Source organism: Hordeum vulgare, chromosome 7H, assembly GCF_904849725.1.
Source record: "Hordeum vulgare subsp. vulgare chromosome 7H, MorexV3_pseudomolecules_assembly, whole genome shotgun sequence".
Classification (NCBI taxonomy): Eukaryota; Viridiplantae; Streptophyta; class Magnoliopsida; order Poales; family Poaceae; genus Hordeum; species Hordeum vulgare.
In genome coordinates this window covers 314339186-314357403 of record NC_058524.1, presented here as the reverse complement: position 1 = coordinate 314357403, position 18218 = coordinate 314339186, and the positions used below count along the sequence as shown (strand labels likewise).

At 46.4% G+C, this 18218-nt stretch overlaps 1 protein-coding gene across 4 annotated transcripts; it reads left to right on the top strand.

Moving 5' to 3' along the window:
- The first annotated feature begins 2427 nt into the window (after positions 1-2427).
- On the top strand, positions 2428-17604 carry LOC123407097 (uncharacterized WD repeat-containing protein C2A9.03-like). 4 transcript variants are annotated; one of them, XM_045100144.1, is made up of 10 exons: positions 2428-2520; positions 2722-2899; positions 3003-3170; positions 7710-7796; positions 15830-15964; positions 16057-16161; positions 16252-16343; positions 16425-16530; positions 16621-16707; positions 16798-17604. In XM_045100144.1, exons 2-10 carry the CDS (start codon positions 2759-2761, stop codon positions 17209-17211), a joined length of 1335 nt encoding a protein of 444 aa, XP_044956079.1. In that variant the 5' UTR covers positions 2428-2520; positions 2722-2758; the 3' UTR covers positions 17212-17604. The 4 variants fall into 4 exon arrangements, with proteins under 4 accessions (XP_044956079.1, XP_044956078.1, XP_044956076.1 ...); XM_045100143.1 differs by having other exon boundaries at positions 2428-2604; XM_045100141.1 differs by having other exon boundaries at positions 2428-2616.
- Positions 17605-18218: the final 614 nt, after the last annotated feature.

Genomic DNA, 18218 nt, shown 5'->3' with positions numbered 1-18218 from the left:
GGCACTATGAAGGCACGTCGGTGAGGAAGGCTGCAGGGGGTCCGATGAAGAGTAGGAGATCTAGCATGGTAAGGAAGGTGTAGAAGGATAGATGTAGTGCAAGAACGACGATGGCGGCCCCGCGCCGCGTGCATGCTTTATGTCGCCTTGGGTAGTTGCCGAGGCGTCGTGGGAAAGTGTGGCGTCCCGCGCCCCATCATGTGCCACGTGTCGCGCCTGGACCGCAAACGGTTGGGGCAACACCGTTTTGCTCCGTCCACTAGCGGAGTCGTGCACGCCGCGGACCCGGTGGCTACTGTCGGGCCTTTGGAACTAGGGGTGCCCATGCCCGTCTACATGCGGCCCAAGGCACGACACATGCCATGGGCCCTGGATGGCACACCATCAGGCTTCACGGGCGCGACCCTCGGAAGGGCCCCCGTCTCTTGAGGCGCATGTCAGCAGACGTCGCGAGGAACCACACGTTGCCCCCTCACGAAGGCGCCTCCCAAGGCTGCCCTCGAGGCCTCTGTGGGGAAGGCTACAAGAGTACCGTGACAGAGCCGCGTGGTCCCGCATTGTCGTGTAGGCGACGCGCGCCACGTCAAGCGGCGCAAGGAGCCACACGAGGAGACACAGATGTGGAGGCTTTCCTCTTTTGCGCTAAGAGAGCCGGGCCACTGCCAGTTCCCAAAGCGATCCCTAAAGGTTTCCCCTTCGATGTAAGAAGACCAATACTGGAGGCTCGTCAAGACGAAGGTCATCTCTGAGTCCACCAACGCATCACGACAGGAAGCTTTTGCAGGCGAATACCACTTTAGTCAGGATAGGGTGTACTCCTGTCCCCCTTCAAACTGGTCATTGTGGTGACCATTCCCGCCGCGTGTTTTCGGGGGAAGAGGGTCGTGGCCAATATAAGAGGGAACATGCTGCCACCATAGAAGAGAGAGCCCCGAGGACTAGCAAGAACCACCCTTGTACTCTCTTTCTCACTCTCAATCAATCCAAACAAACAGGAGTATGGTTTTACATCACAAGGTGGCCCGAACCTAGGTAAACTGTCGTGTCCATTATTCTTCCTCCTTAGCTCGATCACGCTGTAGTGTTGCTGCGAGGTTGCGCTGTAGAGCAGGGCATGAGAGCCTGCGCAGCCAAGAGTTCGGACCTCCATGGCCCCGGAGCCTTGATTCCAATAGTAAATTCATGAACTAAAAATACTCCAATAGGGCTAAACTCCTGGACTTAAGGGTTTGGCAGGATGGACTACAAGTAGGAAAAATGTCATGGCCATCTGGGCAAAACAAAATAGGGTTGCAGTACAAACCACTAAACTGGACCAGAAATGAAATGAGGATGGTTTGCTCAAAATTTTCAAAGGATCAAGATGGCTTTTTACATAAAAGTGATCTATATGCATCACATGAGATCTTCAATTTTTTATGGAATTTTTAAATAAATATTTAAAATGTTTTTAGTGCAACAGATGCCCTCTAAGGAAAGAAAGTGTCATTTGAAAGAAATAAAGTTTGGCAAGTTTTATTATAAAACTATTTCTCACCGAATTAAAAAATGAATGAAATGTTTTGAAGCAAACACTCAAGTCCCACAATATTTTTCAAAAGTGTTTTACTTGAAGGAAAAAAATAGAATTTAGAGAAAAATGATGGTTTGAAACCAATCAAGGATCCATAAAATAGAAATTAATATTCATGGCAAAAAAATAATTAATAAAAGTATGGTAATTTTTTTTGAGGCGTTACACCACCACAACATATCATGCATAAACGTCCTAGATGTTTGCCTTTTTATTTTTTATTTTTATATGCATGTTAATAGATATGGTTCAGTGTGAAAGGATGATGTGGGACTATTTCATAAATAAGCCAACTATCCTTTGAGACATAAACACATGCTAGCTACAATGACCTTGTCTTATCTTGTTGTGCGTGGGTTCATGAGTTTGATCTCAGTATAGAACGGCTGAAAATTATAAAGGCAAAAGAGTTATGATAAATTAGTACCATTTCAAAGGGAAAATAACCACAATAAGTTAGTACCATCTCGGATAGTCAATTTTAAAAAAAATAATAATAATACAGATGAACGGATTACAAAATTAGAAAAATGCATCTTGTTTTTTTGAGTAAAGTACAATCGAAGTCGTCACTGACGCCCGAAAGACCTGAAATAAATCCAGAAAAATGCAAGCACCAACGTCAAGTCTGGAACTTGAACTCTCGTGAGCAGAAAATACCACAATTCTTCTAACCATCCAATCACGGGTTGGTTTACGCATTTTATTTTATTTTTAGTAGGGGTATATAGATATAATCTAAAAAAGTATAAATATAAATATAGATATAAAGGTATAATTATATATAGATTAAATAGAAGAAATATAAGATCGTTTGGCAATTAGCACGTCATCACGCGCTTCGGTTGTTCGGGGTTCCACCCGTTCTGCTGTCAAGCTCCGCCTGCGTCGTCTCGCCGCCTTCCATTCGAGCGCCCCCTTTTTAGTTCGCATTACCCCACAAAAGGGTAAAGAAATTCCCCAACCCCTCACGCTTTTCTGTTCCGCCACCTCTAAATCCGACTAATCGAGGCGACTTCTTGGAGAGGCTGGTATTGATTCGGGTGATTTTTCGGTCGTCTGCCCCCCTGACCCTGAGTTTGTGGCCCAACTCTGAGTTGGATTCTTTGGGGCAGTTTGATTATTGATATTTTTTTCCTGTCGTGCAGTGTGATTCTTTTTGGCTGGATTGGAGCGTGGGATAAGATGGACGAATTCGAGCTGGAGGATAACCTAGAGTTCATGCTCCAGAGCATCCAGGAGCTCATAGAGGATCAGGGGGACAACAATCCCTTCGGCGAGGTCAACCAGAATGAGCTCCTCGCCAACCTCGTCAACTATGACCAGGTACGCCCGCCTCCGGTTGGCCCTTTCGATGTTTCGTTGCTCACCGTGGCTTTGAGGATCCATCTGAGTTACAAAACTTGTAACTTTTCTCTTTGTTTTGCAGGATAACTTGATGCCGGATGTGTCCGTGGAGGACGTAGTGAACGGGAAGGACGTGCAGGGGATCCCGTGGGAAAAGATGCTGTTCCCGAGGGATCTGTACCGGGAGATGAAGATGAAGGGCTACAAGAACTATCAAAACCTCAGTTACGCCCGGGAGGATGCTTTGCAGGTACCGCTCTTGGGCAGTCAACGTTTTATGCTCTTTTCATTTCCCCGTTCCCTGCAGCGCAGAGGCAAAAATATTGAGCTCCCTGATGGACCATAAAAGTGTTTAGAATTCCAACTCTTAGGTATCTGATTCACTTATTGACACATTCACCAATGGATGGAAGGTTGCATCTGCATGCACATGAACTATGAGATAATCAGACAGCGGCACAAGGACTAATTATTCTACTGAAATGGCCACTTGTGGTATTGTGGAGACATTAATATGCATGTCCACATGTTTTTTATGTGGGATTTTTACATGCTGATTTAGCTGCAAGGCAACGTACTAGATGGAAGTATGGTAATATATGAGGGTTGATGCTCATGGATTAGCTACAGGGTGGGGATGAACTTGGACTGTCCATGTACCAATTGATATGTAGAACTTCAGAGCATAGTTAATTGGATTAAACTACATATTAGACATCTAATAGCGACAATTGCAATACCTGTACTTCGCATTTACGAGTATGATTTTGGTGACTTTGGGTACAAAGATGAGCCCATACTAGTATAGCAGCTCGATCAATATTAAACAGTACTGTCTCCGCACCAGTTTATAGGGCCATCCAAAAGATCGGGGTAACCAAGGCAGCATCATGGCCAGGTTTTTCTCTCTTATTCTCCACGTAGTCCGTTTAATGTGCTAACCTTTGGCCTCCCTTCCTCAAGATTTTTCCTCTTGCACGTGCGCTAGTGCCTGTGCCTACTATCCCCTCTCTCTAACTAATCCATCGCCTCCTTGCGCTTTTTTCTCGCCCACGTGTGCCTACCAGGCCTGCTCTCCTCTCTTTCTCTAATTAAGGGCGTGTTCGGATCTCCTACCAACTCCCCGAACTCCTCGAATCCAGCTTCTCATCGCAGCTTCGAACTCCACGCAACGAAAGTAATCTGTTCGGCAGCGTCGCTAGCTTCTTGCGTCACCACCATGGGCTGGCAGCATCGGTGGCGTGTTTGAGCTCCATAATGGCCTGGCTGGAACCAGCCGATGTCGGCCTGCCTGCCTATTAGGCAAACAGATCGGTATGTTTTCCGGGGGGGGGGGGGGGGTGGTGAAATGATATGTTTGGCGGTGGCATGTTGATGTAAATTAGGCAAACTCCAGATTCTTCAATTGGTGGAGCTAGGCCGACGCTCCTCCAGGCTTCCACGCTGTAGCCGGGCTCAGCTTCAAGAATTTAGCTTCTTAAAGCCCAAACGTTCAGGTAAAAATCATCTATGGTTGGTGTAGTTAGAAGCTGGAGGATTTCCAAACACGCCCAAACTCCATCGATCCGGAGCAATGGTGCATGCCCAACCTTATCACCTGTGCTTGAGCATGCATCGGCTGGGAAAGGTAGAGGGACATGCAAGCTTCGTTTTGTGCACACGTTTGCTAACTTGGATGGCTATGAGCTGATATTAATGGTGTGCCAATTGGACTCCCAAGGAATAGGCACTACGAGGAATTGACGGTGGACAAGGTGCATGGAGGGATCGCTGGCCCTTTATACTCGTCTATTCCAATTTTTTTCTCTAGCTTGTAAACCGATATGCATGGAGTATCTAAACACAAGAACGTGCATTACATACGCATCACCTCTGAGATCATGCACAATTCAAATTCGACCAAGTTATTAGCTGCATATCATCCTATATACTCCCTCCCTTGAGTTCTACCATTGAGCTGGACAGCTCCTTTGATGATACCAGTTGGCGTTTTATGCGACAAATCCATGAGGCTAAGGACAGGGAGCCTTTAGAAGGATGAAAGGAGGCAAGGCGATGGGCCTTGATTGTATCCCCATTGAGTTGCGGAGAGTCCTTGGAGAGATAGCGATAGTGGCTAACTAAGCTTTTCAACCTCATTTTTCAGGCAAACAAAATGCTAGAAGAATGGAGGCGGAGTATATTAGTACCAATCTTCAAGAACAAGGGTGATGTTCAAAGCTGTACTATTACCATGGAAATAATATGATGAGCTATGCAATGAAGCCACGTGAGAGAGTCATTGAGCACCACTTAGGAAGAATGACAAGCGTGACCAAAAATTAGTTTGGTTTCGTGCCTGGGAGGTCCTATGGAAGCCATTTTCTTGGTTCGACAACTTATGGAGAGATACAAGAAGTAAAAAAATTACCTGCATATGGTGTTCATTAACTTGGAGAAGGCCTGGGATAAGATATCGTGGAATGTCATTTGTTGGGTGGAATGTTATGTGGTGGGCCTTGGGGACACAATGTCCTAACAAAGTACGTTATACTCATTCAAGGACATGTATGATAATGTTGCGACAAGTGTTTGAACAAGTGATGGCTGGCACTAATGACTTTTCGATTAAAATAGGACCGCACCAAGGGTCAGCTTTGAGCCCTTATCTTTTTTGCTTTGGTGATGGATGAGGTAACAAGGGATATACACTGAGATATCCCATGGTGTATGCTCTTTGCGGATGATGTGGTGCTAGTCAATGATATTCGCACGTGGGTTGATAGCAAGTTAGAGCTATGGAGGCAAACTTTGGAATCAAAAGGTTCTAGGCTTAGTAGCACTAAAATTGAGTACATGAGGTGCGGTTTTAGTACTACTAGGCATGACGAAGAGGAGGTTAGCCTTGATGGGCAGGTGGTACCTCAAAAGGTCACCTTTTGATATTTGGGATCAATGCTTTAGAAGGATGGTGATATCAGTGAAAATGTGAGCCATCGAATCAAAGTCGGATGGATGAAGTGGCACCAAGCTTCTGCTATCTCTATGACAAGAGAGTGCCACAAAAGCTAAAAGGCAGGTTCTATAGGACGGTGATTCGAATCACAATATTGTATGGCACGTAGTATTAGCCAACTAAAAGGCGACATATTCAATAGTTAGGTGTAGCGGAAATGCGCATGTTGAGATGGATGTGTGGCTACACAAGAAAGGATCATGTCTGGAATGATGATCGACCTGCTAGAGTTGGGGTACCACCGGTCGAAGAGAAGCTTGTCCAACATCGTATGAGATGGTTTGGGCATATACAACACATGCCTCCTAAACCTCTGGTGCATAGCAGACGGTTAAAGCTTGCTCTTAAAGTCAAGAGAGGTCGTGGTAAACCACACTTGACATCTGAAGGATTGGAATATCACGAAAGAACTAGCCATGGACAGGAGTGCTTGGAAGTTAGCTATCTATGTGCCAGAACCATGAGTTGGTTTCAAGATCTTATAGTTGGTTTCAAGATCTTATGGGTTTCAGCTCTAGCCTACCCCAACTTGTTTGGGACTAAAGGATTTGTTGTTTGTTGTTGTTGTTGTTCTAAACTGTTGTTTCTTGGTAAGTGTAGAATCTGAATAGTGTTACTTAAGCCGTAATCATAATGAGATGTAATGTCATGTAGAAACAACAACTATAATTCTGATGGAACTGGGAATGAAATTTTCAGACCCAGCTTTACAATACTAGAAATGTGGTTGTTGTTAAGCTTCATGCACTAGCCAACGCAACCAAAAGTCCGAACTAATGGAAAGGGCTAGTTCAATCCACATATACTATATACTGTAACACCCCCTCTCCCGTGTGTCGGGGAGGACAAGTCAACACGTGCAACCGGAAGAGAGCGACGGCGCGTGAAACTCACGTATGACTCAAGAGGCCTCTACGTGGACACAAAGGGGGCTACCAACAATTTTTTAAATAATTGCGAAAACTAGGACTTGAACTCAAGACCTTAGCTCTAATACCATGTTAAGCTTCATGCACTAGCCAACGCAACCAAAAGTCTGAACTGATGGAAAGAGCTAGTTCAATCCACATATACTGTTACAATTGTTAAGAGTGAGAGATACATTACTTGCTACGATTGCTTCTGTTAGTATTATTATTGTAAATACTCCCTCCATTCACAAATATAAGATGTTTTGCATATTTCAATATGGATTACATACGGACAGAAATGAGTGAACAAACACACTAAAATGCGTCTATATACGTCCGAATCTTGTATTTGTGAACAGAGGGAGTACGTGGGAAGTCAGATTATCTTGGTTGTAATAAATGGATGAGCTTTATGATCGAAAGTTCGCAGTAGAAGCAAATATTTGAAATGAAATATGTGGGAAATCACATTATCTTGTGGGAAATATGTAGGAAGCAATCTTGGTTAGTATTGTAATATATTAGAAGTCAGATTATCTTGGTTGGGGGATTGGATGTATAACTGTACCATCCGGGTTCCTATTTACGTTGAACATGCATGCTTAGTGGTTCGGTGAGATATACAGATGTCCATATTGCTTCTGTTAGTTGTAGGGCTTCTGTTATGATATATTTTTTGTACTCATTAGAACACGATTTTATCAGTGCTACTTCTCTAGAAATTATGTTCGTTGTGTCACTACTGATTAGCATTATTATTATGGTCAAAGTCTAGTCTTTATGATCAAAGATTCACAGTAGAAGCAAATATTTAGAGATGTATGTCGTAAGCTTGGTTGCTGACCAGTTTAGAATATGCTTTTATTTATATTTCATCTTGCAGGATTGCAAACAAGTTGAGAGGGACAGCCCTTACTATGATTTTCAGTACAACACAAGGCGTGCACGGCCGTCAATTGTGCATTTTCAGGTTTGAACCTAACCTGTTGCCATTTCAAACTTACAGTAAAATATATGGACTTTAAATACAGCTAAGGATGATCTTTTTGAACTGATTAGATCATGTTGTCCAATAGAACTTGTTCATGTCCATGAATGAGAAACTTCTTCACAGTGTTTGGCTTGTGGAGATAGAATATGATTTGGTCAATTGGCGGAAAAGAAGTTATAGAATGTAGAAGGAACTAAATCACAAGCTATAAACTAGAAGATTATTCTGAATACCATCATGTATGGTATATTTTTGTCTGAAATCCTAGATCGAAGTGAACCCCCAAGGATTAGTATTTTTAATATGAATTCAGCAAGGACTATTTCATAGCTGTTCTAGCACATAATTGCGGAGGAACAACTTCACCTTGCTGCTAAAAATTATTGAATCATCTACTTCAACCATGGGTAGTTGGCGCGCTCCGCCGCACAAGTGATTCATTTGGATCCGTGTTTTATTCCTTGTATGGTTACATCAACAATACCCAGTCATAGCTTAACCAAGATGGAAAAGTGAGTAATTCTTAATAGACATTCAACGATTTATCATAGTAAAACAGTACTACCATCGTTTCAAAATACTTGCGCATATTAGTTTTGTCTCAAGTCAAACTTTGTTAAGTTTTATCAAGTAAATAGAAAAAATATCAACACTCATAATAGCAAATCAATACCATTAGATTCATTATGTAACGTATTTCATATTGTATTTTTGTATGATAGATGTCGATATTTTCCAATATAAATTTGGTCAAGCTTTACAATTTTTGACTTAAGACAAAACTAATATAAGTATTTTGAAATGGAGGGACGGACGTTATGAATCGTACCTCCATGTGGTAGCACTATCTGGGCCACACGTGTAGCCATTTATATCTGTGACGGGCTTAGTAACTGCTGCAGTGGCAAGCGGCTGAAAATAGCGTGTATTCAGGAGGCGAGTATACCACCATCGCGCGTACTGCACAGAAGGGGCACAGCCAGCACCCAACGACCAAGGGCAGGTAGTAGCTGCCAGGCCCAGTGGTGCGCTATCTGAAAGTAGCAATGACTGCACCAGGGGAGAAACCAACCTGCACATTTCCCAGGCAACAATTTTGTGGGTGCAGTTACATGGTTGAATCAAAGACCTGTTTGTGATTCTCAAAATTTACACTGTGCTTACAGGTTGCCCAGGCTGGAAATTATCTCTCTCGGCAACCACCCCTGACAAACTATCTTCAAAACAACCCAATGATACATACTTGTTCACCTTACCACATCACTCCCTTCCCTATCATTGCGAGCTAGAGTACTTATCAGTGGAAAACCGGGTGATTGCATTTGGCAGGCCCCCTGCGGCAGGGAGACCCCCTCTCCGCCCTTCTGTTCCTTCTGATTATGGATGTGCTGAATTCAATGGCGGACAAGGCTGAGGCGGCTGTTTTTTTTGAGCCACTTGACAGATGGGGCGTGTCGCATCGCCTTTCTCTGTATGCAGACGAGCTGATTGCAATTAAGGAGATTCTGGCCTTATTTGGCGACACCTCTGGGCTTAAGGCCAACTTACAGAAGTGTGCGATTTCGCAAATCCGCTGTGGTGGCTTGCTTCCCTCCCCTGCCAATCGACCCAGTTTCCTTGTACATACTTGGGCTTACCTTTGACCCTGGTGGTGCTAACAAGAGGCGATCTTCAGTCGTTGGTTGACAGTATCACCAGGAGATGGTCGACTTATATGCTATACACTACAAGTTGGAAACAAGAATTGTTGCCTTGTGATTTCTATTACAGATTACAGTAGATATACACTTGAGAGAGAGAGGGAGCTCTCGCAAGAGGCAGCACGCAGGCCAGCGGGGCGAGTCGATCCACAGGAATAGGGATCGGTTTACACAAGTGTACAATACAACGTTACATACAATATACATGTTCTAACACTACATGCAGGCTCTCCCTGATAATCTAGCAGTAATCTAGCAGTATCTTCAGCATTTGGAGATCTCAGGTACTGACTACCAAAGACCTCGATCACAGCACGCACAAATCTTCTAAGATTTTCTAAAGCGGTGGACTTTGCGAGCCGACAATACTCATCGGTAGGATCAGCTGCTATCCCATAAGCTAGGATTCGAAATACTGAGGTCAGCTTTTGATAAGGATGTAAACCAGGAGCACCAACCCAATTTCTTCTTAGGGAAAAATAGCTATCATGTGCCTCTATAGCACTTGCTATGCGCAGAAAAAGAGGACGATGCATTCTATACCTGTGAAGAAAAACTAAAATGAGATATGAAGAGTGACTACTATGGTGAAAAAGAAAGAGATGCACCAGTTTCATACCTATTGCGAAACATCCTTGGGGTGAAGGTACAGTTTTGTGCAAAATAGTCCTTGTGGAGGTTCTGAAAGCGTTCCGCAAAAACGCGTTGAAGAGATTGACGTCCCGGTTGTGAACCTCCATGTCGTGGAGCATCCAACCGGGCTTGTTCTTCCTCTGCTACGATTGCAACCATCATGAGCTCCTCATCTTCGGAGGAGGAAACTTCGCAAAATTGTCGAGCCAAGCTTCGACGATGATTCATTTCAATGTGGTGAGACGACAGAGAGATGACCAAAGAGAAGAAGAGGAGGTAGAATCAGGATTGTGAGAGATATGAGGGATGATCATGTATTTATGGAGCTAAATACTAGCCGTTGGTAAACTAGCCGTTGGAAACTTGCTGTTGGTAGTTATGGAATATTCTTAAAATATAGAATAAGGGAGATGTTTAGGGGAACTGCTGGAGTTGAGCAATTTTTAAGGGAGAATCTTTTTAAGGGAGTCCCCTATTTTGAGATACAGGGGAGAAATTTTAGGGGAACTGCTGGACTTGCCCTAACACCCCCCTCAGCCGGAACTCCATTTGGATGGATGTTAAGGCTGGAACGAAAGTCGGTGAAGACCAGTGATGGCAATCCCTTGGTGAAAATGTCAGCATATTGAGAGCTGGAAGGCACATGCAGAACGCGCACTTCACTCAGGGAGACACGATCATGTACAAAATTTAGGTCTATCTCAATGTGCTTGGTCCGTTGGCGTTGCACCGGATTGCTTGCAAGATATGAGGCACTGACGTTGTCACAATAGACGACAGTAGCACGGGTTGGTGGAACCTGCAGCTCAAACAACAGCAGGCGCAACCAACAGGTTTCGGCAACACAATTGACAACCACGATACTCGGCTTCGGCACTGGAATGAGAGATGGTGGGTTGGCGCTTGGAGGACCAGGAGATAAGGTTGGTGCCGAGGAAGACACAAAACCCAGAGGTGGACTTGCGGGTATCCGGACAACCGGCCCAATCCGCATCGGTATAGGCGATGAGGTCCGTGGTGGGTGATTTGTAAATCTGAAGACCATAGTGAGATGTGCCCTGCAAGTACCAGAGAATGCGCTTCACAAGCTGCAGATGAGTGTCACGAGGGGCATGCATGACGAGACACGCTTGCTGAACAACATAGGTGATATCTGGGCGAGTGAGACTGAGGTATTGGAGGGCTCCAGTGAGGCTGCGATAGTGGGTAGGATTAGAGAGGAGCCGGCCGTCGGTGGATGACAATTTGGAGCTGGTGTCGACGGGTGTAGAGACGGGTTTGCAGTTGAGCATGTTTGCGCGATCAAGAAGCTCGTGAGTGTGTTGCTGCTGACAAAGAAACAGGTCGGAGGAATTATGAGTGACATTGATGCCCAAAAAATGGTGAAGGGCACTTGGATCGGTCATGGCAAATTCCTTTTTCAGGGAGATGTATGCGAGGGAATTACCATGACGGAGGATGAAGAGGGAGGTGTCACTCTTGGAGGCCCGAAATCCAAGTGAAACGAGAACTGTCTGAAAGCGAAGGAACCAAGTCCGAGGAGCTTGCTTCAAACCGTAGAGTGACTTGTGGAGCAAACACACATGATCTGGCTTGGAAGGGTCAACAAAACCGTCGGGTTGTGAGCAGTACACAGTCTCATTGAGCTCACCATGGGGGAATGCATTCTTGACGTCAAGCTGGTGAATGGGCCATGAGTGGGAGGTGGCAAGGCTCAACACGGCACGAATGGTAGCGGGCTTGACGACAGGACTGAAAGTTTCATCATAATCCAGAACCTCTTGTTGCTTGAAGCCATGCACAACCCACCGTGCTTTGTAGCGTGCTAAGGAGCCGTCCGTGTTGAATTTGTGACGAAAGATCCACTTGCCCGTGACAACATTAGCACCTGCAGGCTTAGGTACCAAAGACCAAGTAAAGTTGCTCATTAATGCATTAAACTCTTCTAGCATAGCTTGACGCCAATGGGGATCCTTGAGGGCAGGTTTATATGTGTGGGGTTAGGGTGAGATGGGAGAAGAGGCATCGGCGAGGAAAAGACGTTTAGGCATGAGATATCCTGTTTTGGCCCTTGTGCACATTTTGTGGGAATTGTGGGGTGGCTGAACCGGTATTGCATGGGGTGGGAGACGTGGCAGCGGCGTAGTGGGTGGCGTGGAATTGGAGGGAGATGGGGTGAGTCCAGCAGCGGAACGCATAGGGCTAGGGGGCGTCAGATTCGAGGACGATGCGGTGGTTGGCGACGCCGTCGTGACGGGATCGATGGACGAGGTGGATTCGCGGGGCACAGAGGGGACCGACGCGTCAAGCGAGCAGGATATCGTGAGGGAGCGTGCGGTGCGGGAGGGAGTGGGCGATGCGGCAACAGTTGGTTGGGTGGGCGATCGAGGCGGATCAGCTGGTGGATAGTGGCGGGCCCCATCCGAGGTAGTTGGGGAAGGATCCGAGAGATCCTGGTGTGGGTGGCTGAGGGCATGCGGATCAGGTGTGGATGTAGGGGTGGTGTGGTTGGGTGTGGCAGGTGTGTAAGGGAACACCGTTTCGTCAAAAACAACGTGACGAGAGACGATGACGCGGCGGGAAGTAAGGTCGTAAGAGTGGTAGCCTTTGTGTTCGAGGGGGTAGCCGAGGAACACGCAACGGGTGGAGCGACGGGCGAGTTTATGATCCATGGTGGCATGTAAATTTGGAAAGCAAAGACAACGCGAAGATGGTCATAGGTGGGGGGACACCGTGGAGGAGAAAGAACAGCGTATGGGGGGCAGTAGCACGGGAAGGACGCCAATTTAGTAAGTAGGTGGCTGTGTGGAGTGCTTCGACCTAAAAGGGAGGTGTGAGGTTGGCTTGAAGGAGAGTGCGCACAGTGTCATTGGTGGTGCGAATGAGGCGTTTCGCTTTGCCGTTTTGTGGAGAGGTGTGGGGACAAGAGAAGCGGTAAGCAACGCCGGTGGAAGAGAAGAAATTGCGAAGGGAGGAGTTGATAAACTCGCCACCATTGTCGCATTGCATGCTCTTGATGATGACATTATATTGCGTGTGAATGAACGAGAAAAAGCGACGTAGTACGGTGGAGGTGTCAGACTTGTTGCGAAGGGGAAACGTCCATGAAAAATGAGTATAATCATCTAACACCACAAGATAATATTGAAAACCAAAGAAGCTTACAACGGGAGAGGTCCATAAATCACAATGAATGAGATCAAAGGGTGCATAAGTCTTGCTAGAGGAAGAAGGAAAAGGGAGCCGGGGCTGACGACAAAGTTGACATGCACTACATGAGGAGTGAGGAGCCTTATTACAATCACTAAGAAAATCACAAGAGATAGCCAAAAGGGTGTTGACGCCGGGGTGTCCAAGCCGACGTTGCCACAAGTCCGAGGCGGTGGTAGTGAGGAGAGCCGACGCCGGGGTTGGTTTATTGCCGATGAAGGGGTAAAGGTCACCATTGCTAACGGAGACCATGAGAACTTTCCGAATGCGTAGATCCTTCACAAGAAAACCACACGGGTAAAATTCAATGGAGCAAGAGTTATCCTTAGTGAATTTACGAATAGAAATAAGGCTAGTAACGACGTGAGGAGAAACGAGAACGTCAGTGAGGCGGAAGTCGTAGGGTGGGAGGGTGGTGGAACTGGTGGCGGTAACGGGATAATGCTGCCCATTGCCAACAAGTATACTAGAGGGTAAATGCATTAACGGAGAACTTGCCGAGGTCAATATACCTTGGGTGACGGTGACGTGAGAGGAAGCGCCGCTGTCGAGGTACCACTCGGAAGGTGGAGTGTTGGAGACGCCACCATTGCTGTAGGCGGTGTTGAGCATGGCGACGTGGTCCCACAAGGATTGTGGGGGAGGGTAGATTGGAGCCGGTGGTGGAGTTGGCGCGTACATCGGATAGGCGTCGGCGTGGGAGCCAGGAGGAGGGCCGAGCACGCCGGTAGCTTGGGGGGATCCAGCCGGAGTGGGGGGAGGTAGTGCCATCCCGTATGGTGCAAAGTAGCCAGTGAACGGAGCCGGGTGTTGCTGCTGATGCCCACGTCCGTCGTGGTCACCGCAGCCACGCCCATGGTCACCCTCTGTCACCGGGCGACCAGAGGGCGGGGGGGGGGGGGGGGGGGGGGGGGGTACGCGCCCGGTGGGCGATCGGAGGAGCGGTCGGTGGAACGATCTGACGGAGGACGGCTGCCTGCACTGGAGGAACCGCCCGACGTGCCTGAGCTAGAGAGGGCGAACGCGGACACGCTCTCCTCGGCAGCGCGCTATGCCCGGGACTCCTCTGTTAGGACGACACGGGAGAGGACGGTGTCGAAGGGGAGGGACTAATCGCCGAGGACGACGCGGATGGTGTCAAGCCGTTTGTCGAGGCTGTGAAGGAATTGAGTGGTGAGATCCACCTCAGCGAAGGTGTGGTCGATGTCCGCGAGACCGTCGGTGAGGAGCTTCATGCGGCGGGCGTAGTCGGAGACAGAGAGGTCGCCCTGTTTAAGATTGCGGTACCGACGATTGAGAACCATGAACCGCGCGGCTCGGTTGGCGAGAAAGAAGTCCTTGATCTTCTGCCAAAGATCGAAGGTGGTGGTCGCACCGATGACGTGATCACACATGGTGTCGGAGAGGGTGGCATAGATCCAGAGAGCGACATGGGCGTCCAACTCAAGGTATTGGGATGAGGCATTGGGTGGGGGAGGGTGGTTGAGGAGGTAGGTGACGCCATAGCCCAGAAGCACCATGAGGAAGGTCTTCCACTTGTGGTAGTTGTGATCAGCCGGGTTGAGGAGGAATTTTATGTGGTTTATAATGTGAGCGGAGAAGATCGGGCGGGGGGGATGGGGGGGGGGGGACGACACCGGAGGCGGGGTGGCAACGGAGGAGAACAGGGGGGCAAACTGGGAGGGTGCGGCGGTGGAGGAGCTGCTGCGATGGGATGGGTCGTTGCTGAAGACGAAGGGCGAGGAAGAGGCGTCGGAGGTCGCGGCGGAGGGCGCCGAGGAGGAGAGGGTGCCCGGCGAAGCGGTGGCACTGGTGCCGGCCGAGGAGTTCGGCGGCTCGGCCATTGCGCTTGGTAATCTGATACCAAGTTGGAAACACGAATTGTTGGCTTGTGATTTCTGTTACAGATTACAGTAGATATACACTTGAGAGAGAGAGGGAGCTCCCGCAAGAGGCGGCACGCAGGCCAGCGGGCAAGTAGATCCACAGGAATAGGGATCGGTTTACACAAGTGTACAATACAACGTTACATACAATATACATGTTCTAACACTACATGCAGGCTCTCCCTGATAAAACCAGTGCTCACGGGTCACGGCGATTACGATTTACCATATGCTCTCCCTTGAGCTTCCTCCATGGCTCTTCAAGACGGTCACCAAACTATGTCGGCGTTTTTTCTGAAGGGGTGCCGAGGAGGCTAAGGGTGTTTTTTCTGGAGGTGTTGCTTCTTGGAAAAAAAAACAATTGCCTGATGAATTGCTGATTGTTGCATATACCAATTCCGCACTACTTTCCACTTTATTAGCTATATTGGCCTCCTAAATGCTAAATTGTCACCTATAAGTAGTCATAATTTCTCTTGTAAGTGTACTGTGCAATTTCATTCTCTACATTGCATGGTTCTTAGGTCGCACTAATAAATAAAGATAATAGGAAGTAGTTTTGGTTCTGACATTCAAGTTGCAGTTGAGGAATTTGGTCTGGGCAACAACCAAGCATGACGTTTATACAGTACACAATCAATCAATGACACATTGGTCATCACTGAACCAGATAAGCACTGAACTAATCAATGGTGATGATTGCATTATACCAAAACAGGTTATACTTCATCACATGTCTTGGCATTGTTTGCTTCCGCTTCATCTTCTGTGGACTACAACATCCATCAGCATTTTGTTGTTGCTTAACAGAGAGGGCATGGTTCACAATCTGTCTCAATGGTCCAGTTCACAACTATGGCGGTAGATAATGATTTAATGGTAGTTGGTGGTTTCCATGGAGAGCTTATATGCAAGGTACGTTGTTGGCAAGTAGAGCCTTCTACTCTGCAATATAGTCTGACGAGTAACAATTCTGACCTGATAATTTGCTTTGGGTTTTATTAGTGCCTGGAGGATGATGGGATTGTTTTCAGCACGAGAGTTACAGATGATGAGAATGCTATAACCAACTCTTTAGAGATATACCAGGATCCCAAGTAAGATTTGGTGCTTTCAGAGTTGATATACAATACTTTCAAGTTGTTGTTAACAATATTATCAAAAATGTATATTTTCAGTGGATCACGACGGTTGGTGGCTGCTAATAATGACTGTTCTGTCAGAATTTTTGATACCAAGTACTTTGACCTACTTAACCGCTATGTTTTCCCATGGTCTGTGAATGTAAGTACCTTGTGTTTTTCACCGAGAGCTCAGACCTGTTTATTTCGGACTGTTGTTTTGTTTATTTGCTAATATCTTGTTTTCAAACAGAGTGTTTCGGTGAACCCTGATGGAACACTTTTTGCTGTCCTTGGTGATCACGAGGATGGCTTGGTAGTGGATCCCAAGAGTGGCAAGGTAAGTGCATGTGCATGTTTTCCTCAAGTTTTGAAGCGATTTATGTTTCTGGTTAACACTAACCAAGTAACACTTTCCGCTTTGCTTTAGCCGATTGGTAAAGTTAGAGGCCATCTGGATTACTCATTCTCATCTGCGTGGCACCCAGATGGCTATATATTGGCTACCGGGAGTCAAGACACGACGTGCCGGCTGTGGGACATTAGAAACCTATCACAATCCTTAGCTGTCCTTGGTGGAAGGCTCGGTTCGATACGTTGTATCAAATTCTCTTCAGATGGTCGCTTTTTGGCAACAGCCGAGCCTATAGATTTCGTTCATATCTACGATTGTTTTGCCGATTATGGTAAATCTTATGAGATTGACTTTTTTGGTGAAATAGCTGGTTTGTCATTCAGCCCAGACACGGAGGCCTTCTATATTGGGGTAGCAGATCAAACATATGGAGGCCTCATGGAGTTCAAGAGGAGGCAGCAGCATCATTACTTGAACTACCTGTGGTGATGCCTTTTGGTTAGCACAGTTTGCTTTTGCAGTTCCTTTAGACGCGATTGATTGATCGTTTGGCGCTGTGCTGCAAAAACTGCATGGTTTTAGTCAAGGCAACCGATTGAGGAACTCATTGGACCAACGTGATTAGTGATTTGCTGCCGCAGCTGAAGCTCACTCCAGATAAATGAGCTGGATCTGTATAAATTTCTGTTCTGTCTTGTTGCTGTCTAGGAACCAATGAGGATTATACTCTTTCCGTCTTAAAATAAGTGTCTCAACGTTATACTAGTTCTAGTATAAAGTTATATTAAGCTTGAGACACTTATTTTAGGACGGAGGGAGTAATAGTTAGTGTGTAGTCTTCTATTCCATTTTATCAAATCAATGTACATATTTGGTGCTTTATCTGTACGATGTTTTTTCTTTTCTTTTTAAACGTGACTAGTAAGGGCATGAACTATACCACGCGACACATGTGAGCAATCCAAACAATTCAAAAAGTAAGGGCATGAACCATGGATGCATCTAGATACAGCTGACCCATGGAAAAAAAGAATAGCTTCAGGCATCTATGTTCATTTTTCTTCATCAACGCAAACTGCCGCATCAAGGAATAGAAAACAGAGATGCCCGCACACGTGCAGCACATCATGCATCTCCCCTTTTTGCGGACCACTCGTTTTTTCCTTCCAGAACCCATGACACCGAAAAGGACTTTCCTCCCGCTTTATAACTAAAACAAACCGTTACAACATTTGACATAGCTTCAGCACACAAAGAAGTAGCACAAGACAAGCACACAAAGAAGTAGCATAAGACAACACGAAAGGATCCTCAAAGCTCGTTATTTCTCATCTGGTTCAGCTCTAGATGCAGTGGCTCACGATGGTATTTCGTACGCCTAGCGAAGTATCCTTCAAGGCATCGATGTGGTGAAGCAGGGATATATCTGGAGAGTAGGGGATGGTACAAACATCAATATCTGGCGGGATCCATGGATCCCTAGGCCATGGTCGAGG

Excerpts from the sequence above, each read along its gene's own strand:
- LOC123407097 (XM_045100144.1), top strand. The coding sequence starts at position 2,759 with ATGGACGAATTCGAGCTGGAGGATAACCTAGAGTTCATGCTCCAGAGC. Across the intron at positions 16,344-16,424 it reads GAGATATACCAGGATCCCAA|TGGATCACGACGGTTGGTGG; the intron begins GTAAGATTTGGT and ends GTATATTTTCAG. Across the intron at positions 16,708-16,797 it reads TGGATCCCAAGAGTGGCAAG|CCGATTGGTAAAGTTAGAGG; the intron begins GTAAGTGCATGT and ends GCTTTGCTTTAG.